This window comes from Euphorbia lathyris, chromosome 3, assembly GCF_963576675.1.
Source record: "Euphorbia lathyris chromosome 3, ddEupLath1.1, whole genome shotgun sequence".
Classification (NCBI taxonomy): Eukaryota; Viridiplantae; Streptophyta; class Magnoliopsida; order Malpighiales; family Euphorbiaceae; genus Euphorbia; species Euphorbia lathyris.
Genome location: NC_088912.1, coordinates 45901159 through 45922092, shown reverse-complemented (window position 1 = coordinate 45922092; position 20934 = coordinate 45901159). Strand labels below are relative to the sequence as shown.

The 20934-nt window shown below is 36.4% G+C and overlaps 2 protein-coding genes across 4 annotated transcripts in view; one reads left to right on the top strand and one right to left on the bottom strand.

Annotated features, from left to right (window-relative positions):
• Positions 1-1474: 1474 nt before the first annotated feature.
• Positions 1475-4556, top strand: LOC136221943 (receptor-like protein 7). The gene has a single exon (XM_066009419.1). The coding sequence runs from the start codon at positions 1532-1534 to the stop codon at positions 4439-4441; it is 2910 nt and encodes a 969-aa protein (XP_065865491.1). The 5' UTR covers positions 1475-1531; the 3' UTR covers positions 4442-4556.
• Positions 4557-5403: 847 nt separating this feature from the next.
• The window catches only part of LOC136222135 (uncharacterized), a 35835-nt gene continuing 20304 nt past the window's right edge, over positions 5404-20934 (bottom strand). For 2 of the 3 annotated variants that reach the window (XM_066009625.1, XM_066009626.1), the window contains 14 exons: positions 20215-20363; positions 19470-19613; positions 19263-19370; positions 18795-18905; positions 17842-17946; positions 17623-17733; positions 15667-15794; positions 14348-14819; positions 14134-14241; positions 11319-11377; positions 9007-9391; positions 6184-7704; positions 5834-6041; positions 5404-5727 (listed from right to left, as the gene is read on the bottom strand). In XM_066009625.1, coding sequence (XP_065865697.1) covers positions 5639-5727; positions 5834-6041; positions 6184-7704; positions 9007-9391; positions 11319-11377; positions 14134-14241; positions 14348-14819; positions 15667-15794; positions 17623-17733; positions 17842-17946; positions 18795-18905; positions 19263-19370; positions 19470-19613; positions 20215-20363 — 3698 coding nt within the window. In that variant the 3' untranslated portion in view covers positions 5404-5638. Of the gene's footprint in view, positions 5728-5833; positions 6042-6183; positions 7705-9006; positions 9392-11318; positions 11378-14133; positions 14242-14347; positions 14820-15666; positions 15795-17622; positions 17734-17841; positions 17947-18794; positions 18906-19262; positions 19371-19469; positions 19614-20214; positions 20364-20934 lie in introns of those variants that run through there. The other variant, XM_066009627.1, reaches the window with a different exon arrangement.

The window sequence follows — 20934 nt, the reverse complement described above, 5'->3', positions numbered from 1 at the left end:
AATCCCCACATCTGAGGGAATGGCCATAGCCCAGATAGACCAATCAACAACCCAACAAACATATATAGTTTCACTCAAAATGCAGCCAATCAAGGCCGAGTCAGTCGAAGGAGGAAATAAGGAGGCAAAGTCGATCGAAGCGCGATAATCCATTTGGCTAACAGAGCATAAAGTGGCATGGACTCCGGTAGGGAACCATTCCTTTATGAAGGGGAGCAACATACGTGCGCCAAACCAAAAGATTCTTACGCACTCCCCCGCATCAACAGGCTTGTGAACCCCACAATTGGATGCACTAACTATTCATTGCTAGACGTTGCGACAAGATACCATTAGAGCCCGACCAACACGAGACTATGATACGGTATTCCTCTCAAACCCTCAATACCAAATAAATATAAAACACTATTGCAGGGAACAAAGACCATGAGCTTCGTCAAGCCCAATCAGGTTATCCAAGAGTACCTGAACAATCGTTTGGCAAAAGAGCAGTAGTCGAGTTTCAAAGGGCCCTCGCGCATCAATGGAACCAAAATCATCGTCCCAGTCAAAGTCGGAGCGGCCAACAATCCCTTTGGGCCGAAGCTCACCACGTGCCTAATAATGATATTCGAGCAGTGTCATTGACAACAATCCCTTTGGACCGAAGCCCGAACCCACTCCCTAAAGATACACTATGTATCGTCATCTCAACTAGATACATCAAAATGACTACGTACTAGAACCTTGACTCGAGAAGCCTCACTAGACCCAGTCAAAGGATCAAACCGTTGTCCTAATCACATCCGATCCCAGGAATCGCGGGCCAAGTGGCCTTGAAGGATATCATGCCCGATATCTGGGCACACTCTCTCCTATCAATAGGAGATACGTGGTCCACAATGCTCCACGATCTGTAACTAACCATCTTATACAGCTCAACATAAATATAAATAGAGTAAATTTAGATAGAGGTAAACATATTCATCCAATTCCATTCAACTTATATTAATAGTTTTGTTTACGGATTATGATCACCCCAGTCCTTTTTCCAAACTAACTTAAATATCTGAGCAGTTTACAGTACAAACGGTCCCATTTAACCTTGCTTTTGTATAGTTTCAGATTGATGCATGCTGGATTCAACCACTTCACTAGTATTTAAATTATTTTAAACTTCCATGAAATTAGCAACTTTATGTTTTTCCAACGTTGACTTAAAAAAATATATATATGGAGGGAATGGAATAAACTTCTCTATCCTTAAATTTTGGTTTCCAATTTTGTCCCTTACACGAAAAAAATCTTCAAATTTCGGTGTGAAGTCCTCTTAGTCTTTATGATATATTATTTTAAATAAATTTGCATTTTTGTTTGTTGTGTGTATGTGAGATGAAGACAAGGATTTAGGTAGAGAATTTTCTTCGGGTGAAACTATTAAATGACTTTAGTGAAGCATAAAATCATGTCCTCAAAAATCTTTTGAATAATATAATAAAAAACCTATCTTCTATTCTGTTTCATCCAATCCCACAAAAAGAAAATTTGTGAAATGGCAAGTAACAGGATACTCTTAATACTGTCGATGATGCTTAATCTTGTAATTTGTTACTCTTCAATATGCCATGATAATGAGAGGTCAGCTTTGTTGAAGTTTAAAGAAAGCTTTTCAGTGAAGTGTGATGATTCTGGTTATGCAAAGGTTGCCTCTTGGCCGATCCAAGGACGAGAAACCAGCAATTGCTGCTCCTGGAATGGTGTCCAATGCAGCAACGAAACCGGCCACGTTATAGCTCTTGACCTCTCTACCAGCTGTCTGTTTGGTTCGATCAATTCAAGCAGTACCCTTTTCCTTCTTGTTCATCTTAGGAGACTAGATCTTTCATTCAACAACTTCAATTATTCCAGAATTCCTTCTGGAATCAGGAACCTCTCAAGCTTGACACACTTGAATCTCTCTGTCTCTAACTTTTCTGATCAAATCCCATCAGAAATTTTACAACTTTCCAATTTGGTTTCTCTTGATCTGTCTGAAAATCCATTGAAGCTTCAAACGCCTGGTTTGAAGGATGTAGCGGAAAATTTAACTAGTTTGACCACACTTCATCTGAGTGGAGTCACCATTGCTTCAGAAGTACCTCGTAGCTTGGCGAAGTTATCTTCTTTGTCTTCTCTCCTTCTCAAAGATTGTTCATTGGAAGGAGAGTTTCCAGGAGAGATGTTCCAATTACGTTTTCTTCGCTATCTAAGTGTGCGGTGGAATGGAAATCTCACAGGTTATTTGCCTGAATTTGAGGTGGGTAGCTCTCTTGAAATGCTGATGCTTGACGGTACAAACTTCACAGGTCAAATACCAAGCTCAATTAGAAACCTTCAATCATTAAAAAGCTTGACAGCCTCAGGATGTCTATTTTCGGGGCAGCTACCATCTTCACTTGGAAATCTTAGTAAGCTTAACTTTCTTGACTTTTCTCGGAACAATTTATCAGGGAAGATTCCTTCTTCCCTGTCAAATCTGCATGAGCTCGGATATCTGTCAATTTCCTTTAATAATTTCAGCCCTGGCAATTTGTATTGGCTCGGAAACTTGACAAATCTTTTTTTTCTCGACTTGAAGAGCACCAATTCACATGGGGAGATTCCATTTTCTCTTAGCAATCTGACTCAACTCACCCACCTGTGGCTGTCTACCAATTTTCTAAATGGTACAATTCCAACTTGGCTTGGAAATTTCACCCAATCAATTCAACTTTCCAACAATCTACTTCATGGTTCGGTTCCAGAGTCGATTTTCGATTTTCCAAATCTTCAAGAACTCGAGCTTCAGTTCAACCATTTGAGTGGAAATCTGAAACTCGATTCGGTTCTTAAATCTGTAAACCTTGTTGATCTTCAGTTATCAGAAAACCATTTGTCGCTGACTGGCAACCCGAATACAAATATTTCCCTGCCCAAATTTCAGATCCTAGGACTGAGTACCTGTAATTTAACAGAATTCCCAAACTTCTTGCAATTCCAGGATAGTCTGAAGTTTTTAGACCTTTCTCAGAACAAAATTGAGGGACTTGTACCAAGTTGGATATCAAAATTGGGTCCTGAAACACTTGGGATTCTAAATTTGGCTTCCAATTATTTGACAGGTTTTGAGCAGCCTCTCCTACATCTTCCTTGGACTAATTTGCATGTCCTCAATCTTACCTCAAATAACCTGCAAGGATCTCTTCCGATTCCGCCACTTTCTATCTTCATTTATTTAGTCTCAAACAACAAGCTCTCCGGTCAACTTTCTCCAATGATCTGCAATCTTCCTTATCTCCTGACTCTTGATGTGTCAAACAACAATCTGAGTGGCAACCTTCCACGGTGCTTCGGAGACTTGATTAACTCAGCTTCGGTGCTCAATCTACAAAACAACAGCCTGTCAGGAAAAATTCCTGATAGATATACAAGTGGCTGCACATTGAAGATGATTGATTTCGGTCGAAACGAGTTAGAGGGAAAGATTCCAAGATCATTATCTAATTGTACAGAGCTAGACACTCTAAGTCTTGGGAACAATAAGATAAATGATATCTTTCCTTCTTGGTTGGGTGTCCTTGCAAACCTGAAAGTTCTGATTCTAAGATCGAACAAGCTCCGTGGTGTAATAGGAAAACCTGAAGCCAACTCTGAGTTCCCCAGTTTGCAGGTTATTGACCTCTCTGATAACAATTTTACAGGGAAGTTGCCACTGGAATACTTTCGGAATTGGAAAGCAATGAGCAGTGTGGACAAAAAACGCCTTGCCTATATGCATGTGGATACAAGTTTTCAGATATCAAATTATTCATGGTCCAACTATTATACATACTCAATTATAATGAGCAACAAAGGCATAAACATAGAGTATGAAAAGATCCCGCGGTTCTTCGTAGCTATGGATCTTTCTAGCAACAAGTTTGAAGGGGAAATTCCTGGAGCCATTGGGAATCTAAGAGAACTTCTTTTGCTCAACCTTTCGAACAACGTTCTCGCTCGTCATATACCTTCAACCTTGGGGAACTTGCAGCAGCTTGAAGCTTTGGATCTTTCTATGAATAAACTGTCAGGAAATATTCCAATGCAATTAACACAGCTCTCCTTCCTTGCATTTTTCAATGTGTCTCGGAATAATTTGACAGGCCTAATACCACGAGGAAATCAATTCAACACGTTTGAAAACAGTTCATACGATTGGAATTCAGGATTATGTGGTAACCCTTTGTCAAGGAAATGTGAAGATTCAGATTCCAGGATGCCATTAGCACCTCCACAACCAGAAGATGGAGCCGAATTCGAGTTCGGATGGAAGGTTGTGCTGATGGGGTTTGCAAGTGGACTGGTTATCGGAGTAGCCATTGAGTGCACTGTAAACACAAGGAAGAATATAGACAAATGGCAAGCCAAACTTACAAGATTCAAATGTAAATTGTGGAGAAACTAAAGAGTATGTATTGGATAGCTTATATTATGTGGTAACTTATATGCATTGCACTATAAATACCCTTCTCTGTAACTATTTTTCATTAAGATGAAATAAGAAATACTTTTGTTCAACATGAAGCTCGTTTTCTGAATGGTAATTTGATTTTGACCACGAATAATGAGAATTAAGGTCATATTATCAGTCAGTACTTTCCTCAGTGATCGAAATTACACTTTCTGATATCGATCTATGCTTAGACCATTAACAAGTTTTGTGCTTAAGGATGATCTCGAGTCTACTATTAATTCGCCCCACTAATGTTCTCGTGGATAATTAATTGTATCCAAAGAATTAGCTGATGATTTTATATTTGCTCCTACTCAGTCATTATGGAGAGAAGTTGAGCAACAATATGGAGAAAGCGATAGTTTACTGATCGTAACAAGAATTGTATTGAGTTGAGCAAGGCACAGAGTCAGTTATTAGCTTTTTTACAAGCTCAAAAGGATGTGGGATGAGTTAACTATTCTCAGACCTACCTTAAAATATGGCAGATAAGAGCAGTTGATGGGATTAAACAAAGAATATGATTTTTGCTTAGTGTATTAATGTGAACAACACCTATTCCATGCTATTTAAAATTGAAAGGCAAAATGAGTCTTCTTCTCTAAACAAGACTGTAGCTACTGTTGATTTTGTGCATCCAACAAAATCTCTTGTGAATGGTTCTAAAACAGGATCTAGAACACCTTACAAGAAGAAACAGTCTTCTCGCAACCACAAAGATGCTAGAGTATGTGATCATTGCACGAAAACTGAACAACTAAGGAATGATGTTTTAATCTTATCGGTTATCCAAATTGCTTTAAAGGCAAACGCATTAGATCTAATGTTGCTACAAGAGATGTGCAGGTGCAAGCCTTAAATAATTCTTTTAATGAATTAATAAAATGCAGAGAATAATTAATAACAAAAAGAAAATAAGATTGGATGAAATAAATACGCTGAAAGAAATCAATTCTAACACCGATACCATGGCAACAAATTTATATGACCAAATGTAAGTGTCATTTGTTTGACAATAATAACATCTTTTAATAGAATTATACATTAGGCCAAAAATATCAGACACGTATGGGTATTCTCTCTCTCTCTCTAATCTAAGCCTAACACCGTTGGTTCAGCTATGTCAACCCATGTGTTTCACATAAAACCTTAGGTTTGTAATAATCCAGGATAAACGAAAGCTATCATCTGTTTCACAGATTTTGTTGCTGTTTTTAAGAAAATATGCCCCTCCATTGCTACAATTTCAGGAACAAAATGGATCTCAGTTAGCATAAGAGAGTAAATAAAAAAGAGTACCAAGTCATCGGTATAACTTAAAACACAAGAATGAATCAGCCTTACCTTCTAACAACAGTTTGATTTCTTTGGAGAAATCCTCCATGCGGCCCAGTACAGCTCTTATTCCGCAAATCTGCACAACACAATGCTCTAGCTGCAATGCCATTTCCATTATTTGAAGCAGCAAAACACAAACTTCCTGGATTTCAGGATGAACTGGCTTCCCCGTGTTCGCATTACACACTTCCGAAACAATTGAAATAGCTTGATCCTGGATATTAAGAAAACTAGCTAGTCAACAGAGGCACCGATAACTTAAAAATGCATAAAGTATCAAATTAATAGGTAAAAAAGATAGATAAAGAAGCTCATTTAACATCAATTCATAAGGTTGGAACAAAGCTGCTTTTTACCTGCAGGCCATGTAATATCTCTGGCATTGGAAGCTCAGGAAAATGAGCAAGATCAATAAATCCTACTTCCTCAGACCTTTTAATAGCACCCTTTGCTTCTAAGCAGAGAAATTTCAAGAGAAGAAATGCGATTCTGTAAATCTGCAAGCCAACTAAGTCTGAGAAATATGTTGGAGCAACAGCATTAGTGGCTTCAGTTGATTGACTCTTGACTACAAGAGCAGTACAGGTGGCTGAGACAGCAGAAAGGTTAGGCTTCGAAGCACAACAAATTGCTGAAAGAGCAAACCATCCATTACTGTTGTTAAGCAAAGATGGCTCCCTGCACCACTGTAATTCCTCTTTCAGGATAGGAGGACATAAAAGAGGGGCGGCTTTGCCAGTAGATTCTCCAAGGCGATGAATTCCTCGGCTAATGAAAGCCAACAGATGGATACTCTTCTCTCTCAACTGTGAATCCATTTCTTTCATCGCCTTCACCCATAAATTCCACTGCTTTGTTAGAGTACACATCAACAAAAGAGTTTGCTCTGTTTCCCTTAGAGCATTCAAAGAAGTTTGCTTTCTTTGTGCCCGAAGTCTTTTCTTATCATGATTATCTGATGGAAAGTCAGGGGCATCAAGATAGTAATAAATCAAACAAGCCTTTTCTGTAAACAAGTAAGGCATCACATTGTCCATGAGATTAGTATAAGAACTTTCTCCCAGCGAATCAAACATAGCTGTGATAACAGCCAAGCCAAGGCCCCATATATTTTGAGGCTTTTCATCTTTTTCAGGTAAGTTAAGAAACCCATTGCTATTAGTAATTATTGTGGAAGGCCTACCATCCAACAAATTGTCAAACATTACCCTAAGCGATGGAAAAAACCCAGAACTGAGGAGCATCTCGGCACCTCCTCTAACATGTGCCAGAGTCAAGAGGAACTTCAATGTTATTGAAACAGATGCAAGAGAATTATCTTCTCGAAGCTTCACAATGACATGCTGCAACTGGAGATCTTTCTGTATAATGGGAAACCAAGTCTTAGGTGTCAATGAACTCCTAAGTATAAAGTCAATGGTAGCCAATGAGAGGCTACGATGCTCCGAAGTATTAATGCAGCTGCACAGAATTTGCAATAGCCCCAGGCAGACATTTGAAATTTCACCTAAGCCTTCAGATTCCCTATCTGGAGTTTTATTCACAGTGAAGAGAAGCAACATAAGAAATATTTTCTTGGTTTTATCAATCTCGATAATGGATGATGACTTGATTTCATTCAGCATTTTAAGGCCAGAACCAGAGGTTTTTAAGATAAGTGAACAAACAGATGAATGCAACCTGCCCCTGACTGACCTTACAAGATGGAAAAGTAGTTCTGCTTGCGCTGAAAGGAAACCAAGGATCTCTTTTGAGGCATCAAGAACTGGAGCCAACGATTCTATTGTGAGATGCAAACTTTGGCACACATGGGTAATATATGACAGAGAGAGTTCATCAGGAATCTTCCACGCAGTTGTAACCTTTTTCTCCAATGACTTCAGACAAAGTAAATTGAATTACTATAATAAGACAGGATGTATAAGCAAGATATCCAAGAATCTAAAACCGATAAAACTGTAATTATGAAATGTTACATAAATAAATAAATTCAAACACTGCCAAAAAAGAAAAAAGAAAAGGGAAAGAAAAGTAAGAACATGAAAAAAAGAAAAAAACTACCCAAAACATACACACACAAACATATCCTTATAATGTAAATAAAGACTTAATTCACCCCAAAACGACACCTCGAAGGAGGAGGATTGTCTCACGTATAGAAGGAGTTATATAGCCCCCCAATTAAGCTATGTGGGATATCTCACACACCCCTCACGTCCAGAACAGTAAAGAATTTAATCCATGGGCGAACCAAACATTGAATACAAAGCTCTAATACCATGTCAAGAAACCATTTGGCACAAAAGCTAAAGCTCATAGGTAAGACCCAAGAACATTTTTTATTATTATGTCTGACACATCCCGCACACAAATTCCCTTTTTGCTTGAAGGGTGTACAACACAGGCCCATACTACCGGGTGTCAGGATTTGAACATCAATTACTTGGTCTAAGAGACTCTCACTTGGTCTAAGAGACTCTCACTTGATCTAAGAGACTCTAATACCATGTAAAAAAAAACCTAACTCACCCCAAAAGGGTTTTGAGGATTGCCTCACATATAAGGAGCTACATAGCTCTCTAATTAAGCAATGTGGGATATCTAATAGTTAATAAGCCCTTATTAGATTGCGTCAGCTTGAAGCCTTAAACACGTTGTTAAGATTCAATAACAGAATTGAAACCCCAAAACCTCTCTAATATTGCCAGACAGCCAGTCATGGGCATGACATTTCCACAAACAGTTATTGTGATTATAGTAGAAGATGCACATTATCAAGTGTTTTAAGCCAAAACTGATGCCAAACAAATGCCAAAACATACTGATTAATAAATAAAAAACTCTACAGGTAGCCAAATTCAGTTTTGAGAAACTACTGTTATCCGTAGACATAGTAAACGGCCATTCTCAAAGGACTAATAGGATATCAAATTCTTAACAATTCCAAATACCAATAAAGCATGCTAATTTAAAATTAAACAAACAATTTAGAAAATAAATCTCTAAAAGATTTATATTCTAATAATAAACCATAATAATTTTAATAAACGAGGGATGAGAACTTTTAATCCAGTTGGCAACTCTAAACAGCTGTCCCACATACAAATTCATAAATAGCTTTATCTTAATATTGCAAAATCTGGTGCCACAACAAAAGCCATAAGGACTGGGATACTTACAGTATTTTCATACACAGTCAATACAGTTAACAATGCTTTAAGTGCTGAAAGCTTTGAACTTGAAAGCAAAACCATTGAATTCACTTGCTGCATCCAATCCAACATAGTTTCTGCAATTGCTCTGCATTCTTTCCACTCAGTATAATCCCACATACATAGCGCCAAGTCGTTTTCGATTTGAATGATATCATACATGCGTATATTTCCAACATCTGAATGGCGTTCCTCATAGTACTTCTGTTGGTAGATCTCAAAACACTTCGATTCAACCAAATACAGAGAGAGTTCTTTGAATGGCCCAAAACCAATTTTACGGCCTTCAAGCTCCCCTTGTAGATGATAGTAAAGATCCTTGAGAATTAGACTTTTTAGTTCCTTCCCCATGCTGCTAGAAACACAAAATAATTAGAAATCTTCGAATGCAGGCATCAACATTTTTCTAATCTACAAAATGGTGGAAGCAATTTCATAAGAAATATTGCAGAGCCAGAGTACCATGAAAAAGCACACCCTAAATTGCAGCGATAACAATTCTGTGAATGCAAGACAAATAACAATTAAGCAAATAGTGTCATCCATTGCACCTGATAAGGCAATCTAGCATTCTATACAGTTTGCATGTATGTGTTGGCAATCACACCATAAAACACAAACAAAAGAGGCTATAAAATTTAAATCAAAATAAAACTAAAGTAATTGCGGTAAAAACTAAAATATCAATTGCTATTTGATAGTTAACATTGTTTGATCATGGTAGCTTACCTACCACTTAAAACTTTCAATTAAGTAAAATTCTCCAAAACAATATGTCAAAGTCTTTATTCTAAAATTATTACTGCGCATGCACAGTTACAAGCTGCTAATATTTTTAAACAGACTGACCTCAACACCCTAATTATCAAACAAACCTCTTATTAGCTCACTTCACCTTCTCTTCTCCAAATTCCAACATCAATAACTTTTTCTTGCAATAGGTGTTGTTTCCTTTTCATTTATTTAACAGAAAAATGGAGGTTTTTTCGACAGCGGTGAATAAAGATTTGATATACTTGTTTAAATCCCCCAATTTCCGTGGTTGATCCCCTTTAGATAATACAAGTCTGCCAATTAGAGCGTTTTCAAATAATTTCAAATGCCGGTCATAAGCCTCCTGGAATTTCATTACTGTTTTATAACAGCCACTGTTATGCACTACGCAGAAGAAGAAGGTATGCCTGCAATTATTGGTGTCGATAAAACAACAGAAAAACTTGGCTTTGTGTTAGAGTGAATTTGCCCAAGGTCTCCGAAAGAAGGTCGGAAATGCCAACATGAGCCATGAAGCCGACTAGAAGGGAATTAGTTCATTTTGACCAAAAGCTAGTCGTCGAGATGGATACAAATTGAAATATCTCAGAAATCAATATTTTAACAATCAAATTAAATTCGACCAGTCTAGTAATTTTAAGGGAGGGGTAGCTTGTTCTCAAGCAAATGGCCTACCACTTATAAGGCATTTTTTTAAAATGGCCCCTCCCACCATGTCTGTAGTTGTGCCCCTGCTAGGAATCTCTCTTGAATTTGTTGAATACTGACATTTCACAGGAGTATAAATGTACAAAATATCAAATTAATTTGTTATATTACTGCTACTGTTAAATGCTCCACCTTAGTCCATCTGGTGAAATGTCGAAAATTGAGATTAATCCAGCTGTATGTATCATACAAAACCAAGATCTAGCACAATCCAACTGAGGGCGAGTCAATTACTGTTGTTCAATGAAATTTTCTGATTTTATGAACTGATATTAGGTTTATGGGTTGGCAACAACTGACAAATGAAATCAAGTAGCTGCCTGTAAAAATCACTCCCTCTTTTTTTATTATACGCCATTTTAGGTTTTTTAATTTGTTCTTTTTTATGTCCTTTTGTATTAACTATGCATTTTTAGAAATATTTTCTCAATTTTGTCCTTATTTATGGTAAGAGAGAAGTTTAGTATTAATGCAAATAATTCTAATTAAGACATAAAAATTAAGAGAGAATTTTTGCATAGGAAGTAGAAATTTAGGAGAGGTGTTAAGGGTAAATTAGTCATTTTAATAGTGTAATTAATGTTGCATTGGTCTTGATGAAAAACCTTAAACAACATATAAAAAAGAACAGAGGGAGTATCTATTTGTGATAGATGCAAAATTTCTAGAAACCAATGTTAAATTATGAAACTAGAAAACCAGAATTGAAAAATCTCTCTCTCTCTCTCTCTCTATATATATATATATATATACACACACAAAAGAGCAACAGAATTTCAAATGAATATGTAGATTACCTGTAACCCCGTTGGGAGTATTGACCCAACAGTTCAGAAAAGGAAGGCTGACAGCTCAACTGCAAGGAGAGAAGAAAGATGATAAGTGACCTCAAAAATTTTGAACAGCAAAGGAGAAAATTGGATGCAGCAGTTATGAAAGAGTTACAATGAGTTCTGATGCAGCTCATCAGAGAACGAAGCTTAGTTTTTTGTTTTTTTTTTTTTTGGGACAAACAAAACTATCCTAGCATTTAGCAATATTTCCATCACATCACTCTTTGAAAATCAAATTAAATGGTCTAGAACATTTACTTTTTGGAAAAGGTTTACTCCTTTTCTGGAAAGAACTAATTCACCGTTACCAAATGTGTCATGAAAAATTACGACTTAGAATCAAGAATATTGAAATTTTAAAAGAGAAAAAAAGGTAGAATTCGTTATTAAGCCATCAAATTACTAAGCCCTTGAACTTTTATTTTATTAGATTAAGCCCTTACATTCTACTTATGGTGGTTTCTCGCTGCCCTTTTTGCATTAATGCTTCAGAATCTTTGGTTCATATCATGTTAGACTGTCAATTTGCGATCACCATTTGGAAGGCCATTTCAAGCCTCTTTGGGCAACGGGCTCATTATCAACATTCTTTGGTGCATTTAGTTTCCAAAGCAATGGAGCACAATTTCAGACCTCAGACTAGTGCCTTATGGACATCGGCCATTGTATCTGCTATTTGGCTTATTTGGTATCCTAGGAATGATGCTATCTTCAACGATGTGGCTCCTAACATCTCTTTGGTGCTCCGGAAACTCATGGAATCTAATCACGGAGGTGGATTCGGTTTATATTGGAGCCTCTCGCACCTCTACCGATGATCGTCATATTTTGGATCAGCTCTTGTTGCAATGGCGTCCTCCTCATGCACCATCAATTATCATGGTTCGTTGGAAGGCACCCTCCTTTGACTGGGTTAAAGCAAATACTGACGGTTCGGCTGCTGGTACTCCTGGCGCAGCAGGAAGTGGGGGTATTTTTCGAAACAGTAGAGGCTTTACACTTGGTATATTCTCTTTCCCGATCTCCTCTTTTCCTTTTATAGCTTAACTTCGAGCGGCTATTTTTGCGGTTAACCAGGCTTGGGATTGAGGTTTGCATAAGCCTTGGTTGGAGCCGGACTCCACCTTCGTTGTGGAGCTTTTTCAGTCGAAATCTACTGTCGTGGCCTGGGAAATCCGTCATGATTGGTTGGCGTGTCTTCATTTATGCTCTCAGATGCTTGTCATGGTCTCACACGTTTACACGGAGGGCAACAGAGCCGCAGGCGCTCTTGCTCATCATGGCATCACTGCCGAGCATTTAGTCTAGCGGGACACGGTCCCTAATTTTTGTGTTACCTATGTTTCAGATGACATTTCAGGCCTCCCTTAGTATAGGTTTTGTTAATTTCTTGTTTTCGGACTGATTGTAGAACTTTTTGTTTTGTTTTATATTGGTTTTGGGTATTCTGAAGGTGCCAACCTAGTTGGGATGTTTGGGTCTCCTTTTGCTTTGTGACTTCCATCTTTAATAAAAAAAAATGGAGGTATGAATGCTGGGTTATGTTTCTGAGTTGTTACTGGTGTTGGCTTTATGTCAGCAGAGGTTATGGTGTACGAATGGTTAGTTTGGTGCCATTGCTTTGGAGTAATGGGAGATCTAAAAGTAGGATTGGGCTTAGGAGCCTCAATCACATCATTGGAGGGATATCCTGAAAGTTAGCTTGCTTAAAAAGATCTACGGTTGCGTATGAACTTGATTCAAACTGATTTTCAGGTTTCAACCTCTTGATGAAATAAGAGTCTGTATTTTCAGGTTTCAACCGTTTGAAGCTCAAGAACCTCCATAGTAGCTGTCTGCTTCTGTTGATGCAGCTGTTCAACGATCTCTATAGTTTTTCCTTACAATTTGAAATCTACCATGTTCAATTTCTGCTAAGACTTTTCACCAAACACTTGGGGTGCAACTGAAGAAGGATCTGATCGAAAGTTTCGAATCGATTGGATCAAGTTTGAGAAGGATTTGCAGATCTTTTCATAATTTTGTTGCTTCTTGCGAAGCAGTTCCCATTGTTCATCAAAACTTTGCTTCCGCTCGCGCGTCTCACTGCAATATCATTCCATTTTCTGTTCAAAATCTTCCATGGCTGGAGGAAAGACGGTCTCTGATACCAATGTAACGATTAGGGATCTTTGGAAGTAGTGATTAGAGAAAAATTAGGGCTAGAGGTAGGAGAAGAATAAGAAGAGAACAGAGAATTAGGGAGAGAATCACAGTAGAGAGAAGAGAGAAAGAAGGAAAGAGAGATTTGTTGAGACCTTTATTTTTCAGACCTTTATTTTTGTTTCGCTGCTGAATTTGTTGAGCTTCTGGATTGGTTTCATTGTTGGTTGTGTTCTACTTGGGCTTGCTGTTTATCTGTTTATTTCAGTTGTGTGGGTATTTCGTGTGACACATATCTCACGAGAGTGCTTTCATCTACACTTACCAAGTTACCAAGTAATCTTTTTGATGCAATTGACCAAAGGTGATCGTGAAAAAACATAAAAAAGATTACATGGTAACTACATAAGCCCATCTTTGGTAAATTGCATTTTGCTTAAAACTCTAAATGGGAGGTCCATTCCGTTAACATATTATAATGTGCAAAACCACTCAATAAAACTTCAAAATTCAAGTGCAGATTGTGAATAAATTAGGGAAATTTTTGCAATTTACCTTTTTTAACTGAATAAGAAAACTAATTAATTTTCAGCCCATTAATAGGTGCATAATGAGCCAAACAAAGAAAGGATCTTACGTTTTCCAAAGTAACTTGAATCTTCTCAAGTAATGACACTGACAAACTTCCAGGATCTCCAGATTCTAGTCTCCTCATCACATGAACAATTAACAAACTGGAAGCAACCTGCAACATGCAGATGGCAAAGTCATTTCCCATTATTAATAACTGAGATATTCTGGTGGTTCTAGATCCCAGGCAAACATAAGAGAAGGAAAAAAAAGACGACTACCTTTGCACGATAACAAATTTCATCATTATATTCATAGACAGTATATGACTTAATTAGGTTCCCCAAAATGGACATCTCACACCAACTTGACAAGATATCCTTCAAATCAGAATCATTTGCCGAATTTGATTTTTCCGTTTGCACTTCATTTTGCGCTCTATCTTTAGATTGAATGGCCTTATTTGATAGAACCTCAGCATGTAACAACTTATTCTTCAGAAACATCTCGCACGCCATTATTTCCAGTACAACAGATTGACAACGATATTTGTATGCCAAGCCTTGTGCCTCCAATTCGGTCAAATTTTCAGGCAGAGATGTATTTGTGCTTGTACATAATGCAATGCAGTTGGATAGTTGCTTCCAGAACATTTTTGATCTCTTCAGACACTCTAAGAGATCCATATACTGAACAGCCCCTTGCCATAATGTCTTCAGGAAATCAATTACAATAAGCAGCATGTGGGGATTGCTGAAGAACAAGACAATGAATGCATATATGTAAATCATGACGTCCAATCATATCAAATACCAGAAATTTGTGATTTCAGAAAATTTTCAACCGTTTGGGGTCCACTAAGTTCTTTCCTCTTCACCTATAAAATAGGTGAATTTAATTGATGAAAATTTCATATTAAACTAAAAGACGCCAATTTATGGGGTTTAAAGCACAAACGACTACTGAAAATTGGATATTTCACTACAGTAAAAGAATCAAATTATGCCCAAAAAGAGCTCGAACCTCAATAAAATCACAAAGAGCCTTTTTCCGGCCAAGAGGGTGCCAGAAAGATGACATGATGTGATGTCATGTTATCTACACTTTGGTTGCCACATTAACTACCAGGTCTATTTCTCCCCTCAAAGGTTGATGTGGCAATCATATAGATGACATGGCGTTAGTGAAAGACATGGAATTAGTAAAAGCATACATGAACGCCATGTTGATTGCATCCTTTGGCCAAGAAGGCACTTTGTGGTTTTATTGGCGTTTAAATTGAAGATTAGTAGTTTTATTTTTTGGCACAAATTGATTATTTGTGACTAATGTAACAATAAGGAAAGTTGAGTGCCTGTGAGTGTTTTTTATCCTTATTTTATGTCATTTTCTTTTCCCCTCAAAAAAATAGGGTTGTTTTCTTGTTTATTATCTATAGATTCAAAGGAAATTCCTTGGCAGCGCTTAATCAAGGTGTTCAGGAATCCTTTTTCTGTAATTCAAAATATTTAGAGCAAAAAATTTATCAATCCTAATATCCAAGTTTACATCGACTAGTAAACAGACTCAAAGGAAATCTTTCAAATCCTTTCTAACAAACCTGTTAATATAATGACCAGCTCTTTCTACATATTGCACAAGTGCATCAAGCAGACTTGAGTCCTGGGACTCTTGTGGGCCACTGGAATTGTCAACTTTCGGAGCTAATATAGCGACAAGAAAAGGAGGCTGCTCAAAAGAAACCACCAGCAAATAGGAGGGAAAAAAAAAATATGTCAACATTCTTCAAATGAAATACTAAGAAACAAGAAATATTAACTTTGAGTTATTAGTGTAAATTTTGGCTTCAAACTCAAATTTTTATACCAAATAGTCACAGATTTCTAGCAACAAAGAATGATTCTTGAGAATCAAGCAATGTGCTTCAACCAATAACACCTGCCAAAAGAGCCAAATGACAGACATTTTGCTTCCTCGTAATGAAATCCAAAATTCTACATGGGAAACATGTTGCCAACGATACCAAACCCAAAAAAAAAAAAAAGTGCTGGCAGCTGTGTATACTATTGGCAACTGGGTTTATTATTGACAGATTCATAGCAGCTCATTAAGAGAGTGAGTATATTTCCTAAATAGGTTATTAGCTGCATTACTTCTATATTATTTTCTTATGTACAAAAATTCCATTTTTTGTAATTTTTTTATGCATGTAAATGGAATTGGTATTGGTGAGTAGGAGAAAACTAGAATCCTATTTTCTAATAAATCTGCGCTATCTATTACGACCTTCCTAGGCTAGCTAGCCCTATGCATGACCGAGTCGACTATAAAGAAAATACTTGTTTAGCCCAAGCCCGATCCACCTTCGCAGATCTCTCTGCCCAAGCCTAATCCAACCCAATTCACCTAAAATAGTTGTTTTTTTAGATAAAATTTCTAATTGCTACAGAAGATTAAAAATAAACTAAAACATAAAAATCTGACACAATAAAAAATACAATATATCATTAAATCTAACCTTCAAACTAAAATACAATATAAATAAACAACAAATATAAATTGAATCAAATTTGAGTAGGAGTTTGGTCAGATGAAGTCTCAGCCATTGTCAAAAAAACACAAATTGGAAAACGAAAGTCAAAAAAACATTGTCAATTAGGTAGCCGATATAGGCAGAATAAAAAACTCTCATGCATTGTTATAGATATTAACTCTAGTTGGTATATATATATATATATATATATATATATGAAGTTATTAACTAAGACTAGTATCATTTTCTCTAAGTAATTTGATTATCTAAAAAACTTAAATTCAAGCTATGAGTTATGAACTAATCACTTTGGATTTGAAATTTATGTATTTATGCATGTGCAGATATTCAAAGAGAGCTATGGAATTCTTTTAAACAAGCGTAGCGCTATGTTATATATTGCAAAATATATATGTACATATTTTGCAAAATAAATATAGCAGGCCAGACAGAGCTTAGGTTTCAGACATAATCGCAAGCCCAACACATAGAATACTCAGCTCGGCTGTATGGGTTCGAGCAACACTTGGCATTTCTATTATAGATAGAGGGTGTCCAGGCCAGTTTCTTAACTCGGGCCAGAGTAGACCAGGAACAAGTTGAATCAACTGTTATGAAAATCATATATAAAGAGGATAAAATAGTTTTGAGAATGAAATGGATTAATATAAAAATCCCGTCTATATTTCTTTTTTCTCCACTTCTTTTCTCCTCTCATTTCTTTTTCATAGTGTGTATATATCCTATCCAAGTCTAGCACTATTTTCTGCTTTTATATTCGTACTCCCTTCAGAAGGTGAAAAGCCAAGTTATAATACTGGGGCTATCAGTCATATGATGTTCTATCTGTAAAACCTATTGTTAAGCAAAGTTCTCTTGGGTGCAAACCTTGGCACTCAAATATCAACATCATGAGAATCTTAAAGCTCAGAGTCGTAGTTTCACTCAAGTGCTGTAAATCATATGGCATATAAAGTAACTAATAGATCATTACAACTGTAACATCTGCATACTGTAACAAACCTGATGGCGTGCAGCAGAAGTAAGCAGATTGATTATAGTAATGAACCAATCTTCATTCCAATCCATCTCTTCAGATAATGTGATTTTTACAGTATGCTTTAAATCTGCAATCTAAGACAAGTTATTAATCAAGGTTCAGATTAGAAATAACTATGAACACAATATATGAAGAACAACAAACAACATAAATAAAGTAAACCAAAGTACTGAAGTGCTAACCTGTTTATCATCCAGAGAAAAGCAAACATTGCTAGACATAGGATGTAAATAGTCTGCCATTATCAACAATGAAGATAATACCTTAGCAGCACCAACCTGGATCGCCTGCACAGACAATATGAAACAAGAATAACTAAAACTAGTTCATTTATGAATTGATATATCATAGAACTTAAGGACAGCATAATATCCCTATTCCCACCAACCTATGTTGCACGGACACGGACATTGGGAACTTTATTTCTAAAACATAACCTTCAAACGAAAACGAACACGAACAAGAAACGCAGAAGTGCTGCTAAAGAGGAGTGTCCGTGCAACATAGCCATCAACCAATATCTCTAGGATACATCATGCTCAGGACTCCAAATAACAAGAGCTATAACTAATAAGGTTGAGCTCAAATTCCGCTTGAATAAAGTTGCACTTGAGCTTTCAAATCAAAAGAACTTCTTGATTAAAATCTGAGCAAAGAGGGTAGATCAAAGGACATTAACAATAACGTAATGACAACTTTCTCAGGTGTGCAGCAGAATTTTAAAGTTACCTTGAAGGTAACAGAATATAACTTCATATTAATATTTTATGTCATGGAGTAAAAAATAAATTTTGGTGATTTATATTAGTCGCATTTCTCAGCATTAGTTCATCACTATTTGTTAGGTTTATATTTTCACAAATATTTATTTTTTCAAAAAAAAAAAAAATCCTCGCAAATTAGTGGTCACATATGCATTAAGACCATAAAACGCTGCTCCTGTTGCATCTCACTGCAATTGTAGCCTCTCAAAAATAATAAGCAGCTATTTCATGCAAGCAATGCATTTATATGTGAAGACAAAGAAATGAAGAATTTATGATAAACTTGCAGAATCAAAAAATGAACCAAGAATCATAGTAAATAGAAGACTGAAAATTACTAAGGAAAAGCATTGAAAATGTGAATTTCATACAGAATTATTAGAATATGACATCAAGGATATAACTGCCGCAACAACAGGAATTGTTTTCGTTGAGGATGACAATATTGCTTGGTGAAAGATTGCAAGACTGTGTGAAACGTCCTGGAAAGAGAGAAAATATGTCAAGAAGGTTGGTTTTCATAAATGAAGCACAAAGCTAAAGACATACTTCTGCCGAAGATGCAAGTATGTTAAATAAAAATATCCATTATTAATTTATTACAGATGAAAAACACGATGGAACAAAAAGCATTGAATCTCCCAAAAACAGTTGCCCAGGAAACAAACCAAATGGGTTATATTTCTGTACTTCCAAACAGGAAAATATAGATTTTTAGATTGCTTAATTTGCAGCCAGAAGTAACAATAATAAGGACTTGATTTCTACACATTTAATAAAGACAACTATTCTATAGATTCAAATAATATGGTGAAGGAAATTACTAAATTCCAAATTACCTCAGAAAATTTTGAAAGCATGATATAAAGAATGTCCAAAGCAGAACAAATTGCAAGCTCGAAGCCTTCAATCTCTGGAAGCTCAACCAGGCGGCTTACATAAAGGTTCTGTCAAAGATGAGCTCTAATAAGTTAGAAAAAGAAAAGGGTCAACACACATTAAGTAAGAGAATTAGATAGAAAAGAGAGAAGAATCACAGATGACACCTCTAAAGTTTGCTTTGTTGTACCAATGAGTCGAAAGATTGCACAATGGATAGAAGAATCAGAGAGTAATATATTACGGATAGCCATACTGAACTTTCCAGAATATGAGATTGACATAATGCATGTTTTCATCACTTCCAAAACCTGAGAAACAGTATACAAATGATTTGAAAATCATTTTTCTAGCATTAAAAGGTGAAATACAACAACAACAACAACAAAGCCTTAGTCCCGAAATGATTCGGGGTCGGCTTAACATGAACCATCATATAAAACCATGAAATCAAGTCGTGTCAGCGACACAAATTCTCTCCCTAAAGGTGAAATGAAAACAAGAAATTCTTCTAGCAATTTCCACCAACCAAAAGTTGAACTAGCTTCTCTAATTGATTGTCACTAATACTATATCCATGTCCAGAAAACCGAGGGGTTAAGATAAGTGTGCTAACTAAAAAGATAAGACAATAATATCCTTCTCAAAACACAGGAAAAAGGAAAAGACAGGATAATACTAGCATAATATTTCATCTTGGAAAAGTTGATTTGCGAACTTTCATTTATTGCTTCTCATTAAATTTCATCTGCATGATGATGTAACATCACCTAATCCTCATGGCACCACCCTTATTACTTCTATTTTCCATGCAAAATTAAAACTAGCAAAAAAAACAACAACTAAAAAGTGGATAAACAACAACAAACATAAGGGTCTCAGCATGCTTTATAAAAAAAGGGCAAAATTCACCTTCAATGTCACTTTCCATCTGACATGCTTCACTTTGTATTTCCAGTACTCATGATTAATCAGAATATACTGTAGAGAGAACACAATCAATGCGAGAACAAAATCACTTTCTGATCTTGTCTCCAGAAGCTGCAAGGTAAACTCAAGCACTGCAAGGATTTATAACATTCAAGTCAGATAAAAAAGCCACTTGAGACATCATAGCAAGTCCAAATGTAAAAACTTAAGATTAAGATACAACCGTATCATTCTAGAAACTCAATACTAAACAATTCAGCCGAGTCATGGCCGATTCAGGAAGGTTTCGAGTCAGACCATAGAGTCGACTCGAAAACCTCCTGAATCGTATCGACTCGTACGAGTCGACTCGTGACTCGTACGAGCCTAATAACTATGAGAACACCAAGTTAAGTTCATACTTCATAGAGACATTAACATATACTTAACGTCTTAATCTAAGTACCTAACTATAACTAATGCTACTAAACTAATAAGCATTCATTGTCAATAAAAAAAACACACACAAAAAAAAAAAAACTAATCATCATCATCATCAAGATCATCCTCCAAATTATTATCGTCCTCTCCATAGTCTCCTCCCCCTCCACTATCATTTTCATCTCCAATTTCCTCCTCTTCATGTTCATCATCATCCTCCCCCTCATCTATAAGAAGAAGAACTTACCACAATTACAGGCCGCACGTTTTCTGTTTGTTCTT

What these genes read in the sequence shown, in the direction of transcription:
- LOC136221943 (XM_066009419.1), top strand. Translation starts at nt 1,532, where the DNA reads ATGGCAAGTAACAGGATACTCTTAATACTGTCGATGATGCTTAATCTT.